General features: G+C 33.3%; 1 protein-coding gene and 1 long non-coding RNA gene across 2 annotated transcripts in view; one reads left to right on the plus strand and one right to left on the minus strand.

Annotated features, from left to right (window-relative positions):
- Positions 1–12,205, minus strand: part of LOC135835517 (uncharacterized) — a 236,458-nt gene that overhangs the window by 55,705 nt on the left and 168,548 nt on the right. The gene's annotated exons all lie outside the window — the stretch shown is intronic.
- Positions 3,913–5,018, plus strand: LOC135835483 (isatin hydrolase-like). The gene is made up of 2 exons (XM_065349750.1): positions 3,913–4,332; positions 4,448–5,018. The coding sequence occupies exons 1-2, from the start codon at positions 3,996–3,998 to the stop codon at positions 4,906–4,908; spliced, it is 798 nt and encodes a 265-aa protein (XP_065205822.1). The 5' UTR covers positions 3,913–3,995; the 3' UTR covers positions 4,909–5,018.

Here is a 12,205-nt window from a genome sequence, read left to right on the forward strand (position 1 = left end):
TTTGATAGAATTTCTATTACATGAATGACAGATGTTTGATTTACAAAAATTCAAAATGACTTCAATTTAAAAAATCTGTTAAGGCACAGTAATTTTGAACGTTTGTGCATCAGGTATCCTTATTGTGATTTTCAACTTGTACTTTTGGGTGAATCGCGAAACAATAATATGTTTAAGGATTAACAAATTTAGGGAAGACCTTCATTTTAAATTTAATTCACCTGGAATAAAAAGCTCCAGACGCACCATTGGAAAAAAGATACAAGTCCTCAAAGAAGGGGCATGTTTGAAAAGAAAAACGTGGTTTTTCGCTGAGGGAAAAATTGCTTTGTTCTAAAAAGAGGAAGTATTTGCGATTCTGCGTTGACCTAAGGCCTTTGCCATCAAAATCCCAAGATCACTTTTTAGATTTCTACGGAGCAGTTTAAAATTTTCAAATCGCATATTTCAAAAAATATTCATTTTTAAAATATTTTTTCCTAAATATTTTGCACCTAATTAATTACCTATGCCAACACATCGAAAAATATTGTTTCTAGATTTTAGAAAACATTTTGGAATTCGGCGGCGTCAATTTTTTGGTCATAATCGCCAATTTCAAAAAATCGAGAAAATTTGATGTTTATGACTGTTTATAATTGATTTTTTGAAATTCGTATGTTTCTAAATCATGACCACAAAATTGGCACCACAATTTTCCAAAATATTTCTCCAAATAGGTAACATTTCTGAGGCACCCTTGAGCAGAGCGAAATTGGTGAATATTCAAAGACGACTTTTCTACCCATAAAATATTATTGATAAGCTTATACTCATTGGGTAATTTTTGAAAATTTTTGTAGGTAGCTTTGTTAATACGCACTGAAATCGTTGAAAAAAAAATGCTCACGATTTCAAACCAAAAACAACTTTTAACCTTGAGTAGAATTCAAATTTGAAAATAATTTAAATTTTCGGTCTGATTTTTTCAGAAAATTCTGATAATCGAGGTGGGAATATGACAATAGGACAGGAAAGAGTGTAAAAAATTCTTTCACATGTTCAAAGCCCATTTTTTGTTGCTTTCAATTCAGGTGATGAGTATGTATTTCAAATGTAAAAATATTATCAATGGTGGACGATAAATCCAGAGACAGATGGACAAGAAAGGTTAGTAAAGAAACGAAGAGATTTATTTTCGATCAGTACTCGCAAGGTTAGTAAGGAAGCGAAGACATTTATTTACGATCAGTACTCGCTTCACAAAAAAGTGAAATCAAGTAGGTAAGTAAGGCTCATCTCTTTAAAAAATCACAGAATTAAAACATTTTCTGATATTTTAACGAAAATCCATGATTCAATTAGAAAAATTACTTCGTCGTTGCATTAGAATATGCTCAAATAGGTATTTGGATTATAATTTGTAATGAGCAACACATTTCCTTCATTTTGAAAACGTGCCTACTCTTGTTGAAAACATTTGAACCTATTTTAAAACATAAAACCAGGTTTCCTGAAACTTCCACAAATTCAAAAAATAATCAACACTGAGTGGAATTAGAAAAATTTTCAATTTCAATTCGAAAACCACTTGTATTTTTCATGCACAAAAAATTATGTAAAAATGAGGATACTCAATCACCTCCCCTTCTTCAACGAAGGTTAAAAAATTTTCGAAGTTACGAGGGATAGTTGGAAAGTAAGTTTCACCTGGCTGAAAAAGTATGAACGCGTGAACATTTTTTGACCAAAATTGGAGGAAATATAGTTCAAACATTCAACCAGATCTGACAAAATTTATTCTGCATTTGGGTGCATTGTTCGTATTTTACAGCGTGATTAGTAGAGTGCTGATAAAAAACATCCGTCCAAAAATTATATTTTAGAAAAAATTAATTTTCCAAGCTAACAAAAGAAAAATTCACTGGAAAATTAATTAAGAACCACTCAAGACATAACATAGTAACATTATTTTGGTTCAATCAAAATCCAAATGAAGTAGATTGTTCAATGATAATCTGCTGAATGTCGGCATTGTCGAAAGTCACTCAGCACCAGAAATTTTGCAACCATCACATGAACAATTTATAGCGCCAAATAACATATGAACTTGAAAAAACATTAGTATGATATCTTTTGAGTAATTCTTGATGAATTTTACTCATAATTATTACAACTGAAAACATTTTTTTTTTTTGCTAAATACTACATTTGGACGGATGTTTTTTATCAGCACTCTACTAATCACGCTGTAAAATACGAACAATTCACCCAAATGCAGAATAAATTTTGTCAGATCTGGTTGAATGTTTGAGCTATACTTCCTCCAATATTGGTCAAAAAATGTCCACGGGTTCATACTTTTCCAGCCATGTGAAACTTACTTTCCGACTATCCCTCGTAGTTTACAGTTGAGAAATATTAGGTACCTACACATTTTTCTAATTTATTTTGAAATAATTTCTACTCAAATTTTTCAAAAGTTTCAGTCAATGTCAAGTTCTTCTTTACATCTCGATGAAAATGAGTAAAATTCGTTCTGAACAATTTTTTACCAACAAGAGAATGTCTCGAGGTGCCTGAAGTCCGCCTGAAATTCAAAGGAGACTCATATTTTTAGGAAGAGCATGATATGAAGCCCCCATAACTAAAAGTTCAGCAGCCCAGATTCATTTTTTCATTTTTAGTGAGTTTTTGAAAATTCGAAATAAGCTATTCTCGACGATTTATGTTTTTTTTCTTCTTTTTTTTAACTCATAAAAATCATGAAAATTGGTTCTGAAATAAATATCAACTTTCTCATGGAGCGAATTTCACTATTTCCGTTTAATCATGGGTCCTCCGTCGTGATTTTCGATTTTTCTAGAAGGCGTAGATGTCAGTTTGAGAGGCTGGAAATCAAGTTGAGGATTACTCTGGGCCTGTTTAAAGGGTTTATCTGCATTTGAGCTGATTTCCACGAAGCCTCTTCGAATAGTTTTGTTAACCGGTATAATTTACAATGATAACTAGGGAATGTTAATCAAAAGCTCCCTTTGTGCATCCATCTTCGAATTCAGATTTTGTTAAATAGTTCAAAACTGAGTCACAATTCGAATCCAAGTTTTCTAATTCTCACTAAATAAATGCAAGTAAGTAAGTAAGTATGTTTTTTTTTGTTTTTTTTTTTTAGAAAAATACCTAAATCGTCGAAAATATTTATCTAGTCAATTTTGAATTTTAAAAAATTCTCAAAGAATCAAAAAATCGTTTGGACAGCTGAAATTTTGGTTGGGTTTCAGCACGCGCACTTCCTAAAAATCTGAGGCACCGTCCAAATACGAGGCAGGCGAAAAATTCTCATGTTTTTCAAGAACTGGATGCAATGACTTTTCACGCCCTCAATTTTTATAAGGATGGTTATGAAAAAAATTGAGAAAATCACAAACTCTAAATTAATGTGCTTTGAAATGAGAAGTTGATGAATAGAAAGGCACAGTATTCGATGGTTTTTTCATTTTTCAATTCCAAATTCGATTTCTTAGTCAAAGTCTTTTCTCGCACAGTTTTCGATATTTCAGTCAGTCAATAACAAAAAATTCATGGTACATGTGGAATTCATTTTTGCATTAGCCCTGCAGTAGGTAAGTTTCCTTCAATATAATTCAATTTCTAGCATAAAATTTCACCTTAATTAGATCTATGTACCTATCTATCGAAGAAAGTAATCAGATCATTAAAACCTCACACCTTGAAATAAAATTCAAAACACCATCGAATTCAACTCTCATCGCTTTGATTACACGAGACTGAACTTTGACTCGAAAAAATTCACGCTATAATAGATAAACGCGACACTCTCTCCCCTCAAATAACCATTAATTCGTACCATCACGTACATCCAATTATAAGGTGTTTATAAATTACCTCGTTAATGTAACAAATAAACACGGATTAATATTACTCCTGCGGAATAATTTCTTCGTGGGCGTTATCAGTCTGCTAGACAAGAGCAGCGTGAATTTTCGTTCATTGCGATGGTTGGCAAATTTACGACTTCGACGTGTGTAAAAATGATCGCGTTAATTGTATCGTTGTTATGTGTTCTTGTGACGAGTGCGAAAAGTACAGGTACCGGTATTTCGAACGCTGTCGATTTATCGCATCCTTTGAGCTCGGAAACTTTGATGTGGGATCCTAACGCCAAATTCAACCTAACTGATAAAACACTGTACGAAAATAAAACCCATTTTTACGCCGCTAATCAATTTTCTGGACCTGAACATGGTGGTACTCATTTGGATGCTCCTTATCATTTTCATAAACAAGGATGGACTGTTGATCAAATCCCCATAGAACGTTTAATTGCTCCAGGTACTTGAACTATTTAATTTTTTAAAAATTATTTATTCAATGGCCCGGAATAAATATGCATTGCATTATACATAAATGTTGTACTAATTCGAGATAAATAAATTTTGATTACCAGGAGTCTACATTGACGTCAGTGATAAAGTCAAAGGTAACTCGAATTTCGAATTATTGGCCGAGCATTTGGCTGAATGGGAACACAACAACGGACATATTACACACGGTTCCGTAATATTAGTAAATTTTGGCTGGTCCGAACGTTATGGAAATAGGACATCATATTTTGGCAACTCGACACAACCGTATAGTTTCCCAGGTATTTCGGAAAAAGCTGCCGGATGGATGGTCAGCCATGGAGGTATTTATGGAGTTGGATTGGATACTCCTTCAACAGATCCTGGAAAATCGCAAACGTACCCAGCGCATAAGATGTTGTGCCAAAATTCCATCTATGGAATAGAGAATTTGAATTTCAAAGGGATCAATTTACCTCCGAAAGGATTTAATGTGATTGCTTTACCACTTAAAATAAAAGGAGGTACGGGAGGACCGTGTAGAGTTGTTGCTATGGGTTTGTAAGATTTTGTTTTAATTTATTTTTTTGTACAATTTTTTACAACTGTTTTTTTTTTAATACTTGGGCATTGACGAGGTTGTTTTCATTTTTATAATAAAGTTTTTGTTGAATAGAGGTAATTATTGAAATTAAACCAAATGCGTCGCAACATGAATGATAACAAACCATCAGGTATTCGCTGATTGCAAGAGAGTTTTTGCATTATTTGCTTTCACAATGCTTTCACCGTCGGTTGACGGTTGCATTGGTTGCTAAGCTCGCTTTTAAATATCAACTTTTGAAGCTGATTTTTCATTTCTTGATCTGTTGTCCATTTTTTTGATATTTCATGCACATTAGAGAAAAGTTTTCATTTGTTTCCAAGTAAGTATTCTAAATTAATTTTGATTTTTGATTAATGAATATTTTGCGATATTTTTTAAAATTTCTCAAAAAACACTCGTTTAAAGTATTTTTGAAATGCATCTTGATGTGCTCTTTTTAATTTTTTTCAAATGGTCAATTGCAAATTGTTATTTATTGTTAGCAGAAAATATACTTATTCCCAATTAAACTAATCTTTCTTTAAAAAAACAAGAAACAAAAAACAGCAAACAAACACATTTAACAGGTATTAAAAATATGTATTTTCAAAAAACCTAATAGATTCATATCACATTTTTCAAAGTCTGCTGAACTATGAACATTGAAGAGAAAATGAAGCTTTTAAAAGGCATCGTGTTCCAAAAGAAGCACAAAAACAATGTTAATATGCATGGTTTTCAAATCGATTCATAACTTTGGTGTGGCTTATTTTTCACAAAATTCTAGGGGAGGGTCGTAAAAAAGAGGGTAAAAAGACTGAGCCATTACCCATGGGTAGCTGCCCCCGTTTTTTTACTCTCTCTAGTTTTTTTTTACCTCCCAAGAATTTTCTGAAAAATAAGCTACCAAAGTCATGAATCGATTTGAAAACCACATTAACATGCTTTGTGCTTCTTTTGGGAACACAATGCCCTTCAAAAGCTGCATTTTCCATTCAATGTTCGTGGTTTATGAGACTTTGAAACATGTGATGTGAATTTTAGTCGATTTTCTTGACAAAATTTAAAAAAGTGTGTTTTGATTTTAAGGATTGGATGCGCTAATTTCCATCAAAATGAGTTCGATGAATACATCGCTGAATTCTATGGTCTATTAGATGAGCTAGTCATTTTTCATTACAATTGTTTGCTAAACATTTTTAAGAGGTGTAAAAAAATAGGGGACGATTCAAGCTCAGAGTTTTATATTTTTTTACCGGGTCAAAAAAAAAAATAGAAAATCCATATTAATTTTTGTTCTCTATTTTTTTTTACCTCCCCATTTTCAGAATTTTAGCTCACTGACGACCGATTAAAGGCGTGATATCAATTTTACTCATTTTTGGGGAAGTATTTGAATGTGCGGCTCTTGTCCAAAAAAGAATTGCTTGTAAGTAGTTGATTATGCATATCAATGTAAACAATCATCCAAAAAAATTGAATAAATGACTGATAGATACCCCTAAAAAGTTGGAGCAGGAACGTTCACAGCAATTTTTCACTACTTATATCTGCAAAAAATTCCCGGAAAATGATTTCTTGTGAAAAGCAAGGTGTTCATCTAGTGGTCCAGGAATTGTCAGTGTTGGAAAAAAAAACTTTTTTTTTTTTTTTTTTTTTTTTAAAGACAAAAACAGTTTTTTTTTTTTTGTTTAAAACAGGGTTTTAAATTTCTGGATTCTCATGTGTTTTAAACACGTTTTTAACACAAATTCATTTGTTTTTTATTCAGTTTCTCAAATATACCTATGTTATCCAGCCATCAACTTTCAAGATATGACGTCATAAACTAGCTATAAGGCTCAAGAAATATTGAAAAATTGAAATCAAAACACAAAATTTGCCTTAAAAAAAAAGTATAGGAAGAAGAATGAAAATCTAAAAATTCAGTTCCTTCAATTTCACTTTTTTTCAAACGAGAAATTACCAAAAAAAAACGTGTTTTTTTTAGGAAATTAGAGTTGAAAAAAAAACTTGTTTAAAACCAAAAAAAACATTCAAAACAGAATTTTGTTTTGAACACTGTCCGTTTTTTTCTCGACGTTTAAAACACTGTTTTAAACTGAAAGCTACAACTTTGGGAGTTGTGTAAAGAATTTTTTTGTTAAAAATTTGCGTAAGTAAATAATCTTTATAAATTCTCAATTTTATTCTCAATTATGTTTTCAAGCAATGAATACACAAAATGATAACGGAAAGGGCACTTTTTGGCGTAATAATTAATAATTTTTTAGGAAACGTTGAATTATGTGGTTACAATTGAAAACACAGCAAAAAATGGAGGGGGTAAAAAATGGCGAACTCATTTTTTTGTAATTAAATATGTCCTTAGGGGGGGGGGTGAAAAAATAGGTCCGTTACCCCTAATTAGTCTTGTACAACTTTCAAATTCAATGAAATTAACCTCAAACGAATCTTGCAACGCGTCATCTTAATGCCAGTATATTCTGGCCACATTTATAAAGATGAAAAAAAAGTAGGCACACGAGTAAGATACATAAGGGAAAACTTAGGGAAAACACACGAAACCGTTTTTAGAAAACAATACCTCTGTAAAATTCGCAAAAAAAAACTTCAATTTTTTCGACACAAAATTGTATTTTTTGACACGTGCTAGTACATTACTCACACTCACACCTCTGACTTCTCGCTCGTTTTCAAATTTCAGACTAAAAAAATCAACACGCCGACGGCATCGAGCCATGTACTCGTACATAGCTGTAAATAAAAGTGAAAAATCATATTACACTAGTTTTCATCCGTTTAGACCCAATTTATGAGTAAAAATAAGCACACGTGTGTCGGCTAATCAACTCATCTGCCATTTACAGTCCGACGCAAGAGCAGAATTTCAACTTAGTTAACGAGAAAGCATATACTACCTATCCATCGCACAATACGATAAGAGCAAAATATAAGTAGGTATACTAATGGACACGTTTTCAGAATAGGTAGGTCTTTTTCATCAAAGTGACTCGTTTTTCAATTAGCACCCAAAAATATACTGTTATAAAATCATTCGCGTCGTTGTTAATAATCGAAATCCACCTCCAGATGTTTTTTTCCTCTGTAAACTTCTCTTCTCATCGACGTATCCATTTTTCTACATACCAAAAGCTTCATCGTCGAATACAGTATACGTACGACGAAGTTTCCATTGTTTTCTCATTTATATACGATCGAATTGATGAGATGAAAGAAAGTTATCGAGGAGAAAAAAATCGCTATGTTTTTTTATTTTTTTCTCGACAATAAAAAAGATACAGTTCGTTTGTCTTAAAGATCTGTTGTATACAGAAAAGTGGGATGGGTAAAATAAAGAAAAAAAGAAGTGTTTTTTCTATAAATACACGGCGCCAATATTTTTCCACGAGGAAAAACGAAGACACGTCATTATTAAAGTCGACAAGTTGAAGACACGGATTAAAATGGAATGTTCATTCGAATGGAAAATACTGTAGGGTTTTTCGCGTCGCGATAGAGAGAGCGCGCCAAAGACAGTCGAAAAGGCCTGAGGCGTGAGCGGGGTAAAACTTGAGGCCCAATAAATGACAGCAACAAGAAGAACATTTACGATATAAATACAAACCAAGACTTTAGCCTTAAAATTACACCGAGTTGGCTTCTTTAAAAAGGGACAACATCGCAGATGTAAACTTCGATATTAATGAAAATACTAATCCGTATACAGACGCGAGCAATTTACCGGCGGCTACGATTTAAAAAGATGAGAGTACAAGCTTAATAGTAAGAGTTGTAGTATGGCGGCTAGTTTCGTCACAGGCGAAAAAAAATACAAATACTCGGCTTATTTTACGATCATTGTTTGTTTTTAATTTAGGCAAGTTCGTTCAATATGATCTTTTCAGAATCAATTTACAATATGAACAAGGAGGGAATGATAATGAATGAGTTTCACCTTCCCCCCATTATTATCATTGTCATTTTCATTATTATTATTATAACGACTGGAGAAGAAAAAATACCTGGGCTGGAATTTATTAAAGTTTCTTTCATTTCTTCGTTCACATTCACGGTTTTGAAAAAAAATCTCCTACACCATCTATATCTCCCTAATCTGCTGCCAGATGGACTTCTGAACTCGTTAAATTTTAATATTAAATCGAGAATTTCTAAATAACCCAGCTTTTACCTACCAACTTTCATTATATCATGTATTACGACTTATGAGATAAGCACGTTTAAATATAATTTCTGAATGAACCTAGATTGATATAAATTTAAACTCCATATCGCCATATGTACATATCTACCTAGGTATAGTCTTTATATAAGAGGACAAACATCATAAGTTTTCATCACAGCTTGACGTTAAAAGGTAAATAATAATGAAAACGAATGTTATTTCTGATAATCTCACATCTCGTATAGAATTTTATGTAAAAAGGTCAAAAAATAGCAAAGTAATAATGTAGCCATAAAAATGAAAATTGGATTGCTTGTTGTCTTTTCTTTCGTGTACCTACTCGGCAGAACGCAGAAACTGAAATTTCACAAAAATATAAAACCTATAGAAAGTAACCATTCATAGAGACATTACACGGTCGGCAGTTTTTTTTTGTCTTTGAAACATAACACTTGGTTAAACTAAGTATTATTATGAGAAGACAAAGCTCTCGCTGCAAAAGAAAAAGGAAAAGAACGAGTTTTTAACAAAATTTCGGGATCGTACTTTTCGCACGAGAAAAGAGATCCGGGGGGAATAGATTTTGATACATTTAAAGAGCCAGGACTCGGTACTCGGGAAATTTTTAAACAACGATATGAACAAAGCAATTTTCTCTGGTTACAATTTCTTTTTACTGGTTTAGATTTTACAGAATATTTTTGGTCGTTGGACTTTAGACGAAAAAGGTAACCGATTGATTAATTTGGAGGCTACTGTGTGAAAATTTTAAAAATTGCCTTCTCAGTTCCTTGCTATCCTTAAAATAGAGAGCTAGCTAGCGCAAAACCGAACACGTAGAGAAACATCATGAGCTGAAATCAGAACCTGAAAAAAGCCAAACCTGACCTGTATAAACGAAAATTAAAGACCTTATTTAAACTTGAGATTTGTGAGTTGTTTTTTTCCTTTATACCTATCTGTTCGTGAAAGTGACTCAGTTTTGAGTTTGGAGGCAACATACTGACCGTAATGTCAAGCAAGGTATCATTTTCAAAATACGTATTCTCTGGGAAAATTTTTGGTCGAGGAGCCCGCATAAGGATCTATTGTCCCCCCCCTCCCGGAAGGAGGTGTCCTAAGGAACATTTCTAGCCCTTGCCCTCAAAAAAAAAGTGGCCCATTCACAAAATAGCGGCCATTTTGATTGACAGGTCAGCCGAAATCGCAGATTTTGCGTTCCAACATAGGACACGCACGAAATTTTTTAAACCGTACAAAGGTAGATCGAAAGACCAGGCAAAAATTTATCACCTGTCAAAATTCCAAGAGTTAAAGTGCCTTTTTCGATTTTTGATGAATTTTTAAAAATCAAATTTAGGTCAAAAATGAGGGAAAAAATCAAAATTTTTCCAAATTGACCAAGAAAGCTAGGAATATACCCTATTTTCAACATGCCAAATCGATTGGAAACTGTTTCAAGTCGTTTTGAGCAGTTCTGAAGCCTCCAGTAGATTTTTGAAACTCGAAATTCCCACAACATTTCATCAAAAATGGAGTTGGAATTGGAAAGCCGAAATTCATTCTGCAAATTAATTTCAATACGCTACGAGGTCGACTGCTGGTGGGTTTCAAGTCGTTTTGGAGCTTCTAGCGACTTTTGATAGGTTGCATGGCATTTTGTGGAAGATTGAGATTTTCAAAACGTAGCTATAGTCGACTTCATATCGAATTGAAATTAGTTTGCGAAGTAAATTTCAGCTTGCTAACTCAATTTGATGAAATGTTGTGGGAATTTCATGTTTCAAAAATCTGGTGAAGACTCCAGTAATTTTTAAAAAATCGCTGGTGGCTCCAAAATAACTTGAACCCATCTGAAATCGTCTTCAGAAGGTGTTAAAATTGGAATGTAGAGTAAATTTCGGCTTTTCATCTCCGTTTGATGAAATTTTGGAGAAATTTCAAGTTTCAAAAATTTACTGGAGGCTCCCGTAATTTTCAAGAAGTTACGGAAGGCTCCAAAAGACATTAGTTGCAGAGTAAATTTCGGCTTTTCAACTCAATTTGATGAAATTTTGTGGGAATTTTGAGTTTTAAAAATCTGCTGGAGGCTCCAGAACTGCTCAAAACGGTATGAAACCGTTTACAATCGATTTGACATGTCGAAAAGAGGGTACCTATATCCCAAATTTTGACAGATGATAAATTTTTGCATGATCTTTCGATCTACGTTTGTACGGTTTAAAAAATTTCGTGCGAGTCCTAATAATTATGTTGAAACGAAAAATTTGCGATTTCGGCTGACCTGTGAATCAAAATGTCCGCCATTTTGTAAGTAGTACCACTTTTTTTTGAGGACAAGGGCTAGAAATGGTTCCTTAGGACTTCCTCCTTCAAGAAAAAAGTTGTCCCGGAGGATCGACGGGGGGGAGGTGCAATAGATCCTTATGCGGGCTCCCCGACTACTTAAGTAGGATCGAAAAAAGAATGAGGACCTCGTAAAACTGTGGAAAAAATTTAAGGTGTCTGATTTAAAAAAAAAAAAAAAAAAAAAAAAAGCGAAAATAAGAACTATGGAGGCTGGAGGGTTCCCACTATTAAATTCCATCTTCAATGTGGAGGTTTGAGTTCCGTCAGTCAATACAAGCGTCTATCTATGAAGTGTGAGTCAATAAATTACATGTAGGTTTAGGAATCCGCAGCAGTTCCTGTTTCTAGAATCGAGACCATCATACACGAGAAATGCGTTAGTTAAATTGCCTAGTTAATATTTTTTCAGGCGTCATCGTTCAACTGTTTAAACTTTGCAAAATGGGGAAAAAATGTTCATGAGTCCAACTTGCGAGTTTGTTGGTAAGAATGTACTCATGGTCATGGTAGTTGATCGAAAACGATCATCACTGTGAGCAATGTGGACAACAGAGTCAAATTTCCAAAAAATGAAGAAAAATCTTGGAGAAAAAAAAACATGGTACAAGATAGGTATTAGGGTCATTCCACGTCAATTCGACCAAAAAAATACGATTTTGAAAGTCATGTCTTTCGATTTCGCTCAATTTCTTTTACAATGTCTACCCACCCAATAAGTAAAAAACCCGCAATCAGTTTGGT

This window comes from Planococcus citri, chromosome 2 (genome assembly GCF_950023065.1).
Source record: "Planococcus citri chromosome 2, ihPlaCitr1.1, whole genome shotgun sequence".
Taxonomy (NCBI): Eukaryota; Metazoa; Arthropoda; class Insecta; order Hemiptera; family Pseudococcidae; genus Planococcus; species Planococcus citri.

Excerpts from the sequence above, each read along its gene's own strand:
- LOC135835483 (XM_065349750.1), top strand. The coding sequence starts at position 3,996 with ATGGTTGGCAAATTTACGACTTCGACGTGTGTAAAAATGATCGCGTTA. Across the intron at positions 4,333-4,447 it reads AGAACGTTTAATTGCTCCAG|GAGTCTACATTGACGTCAGT; the intron begins GTACTTGAACTA and ends TTTGATTACCAG.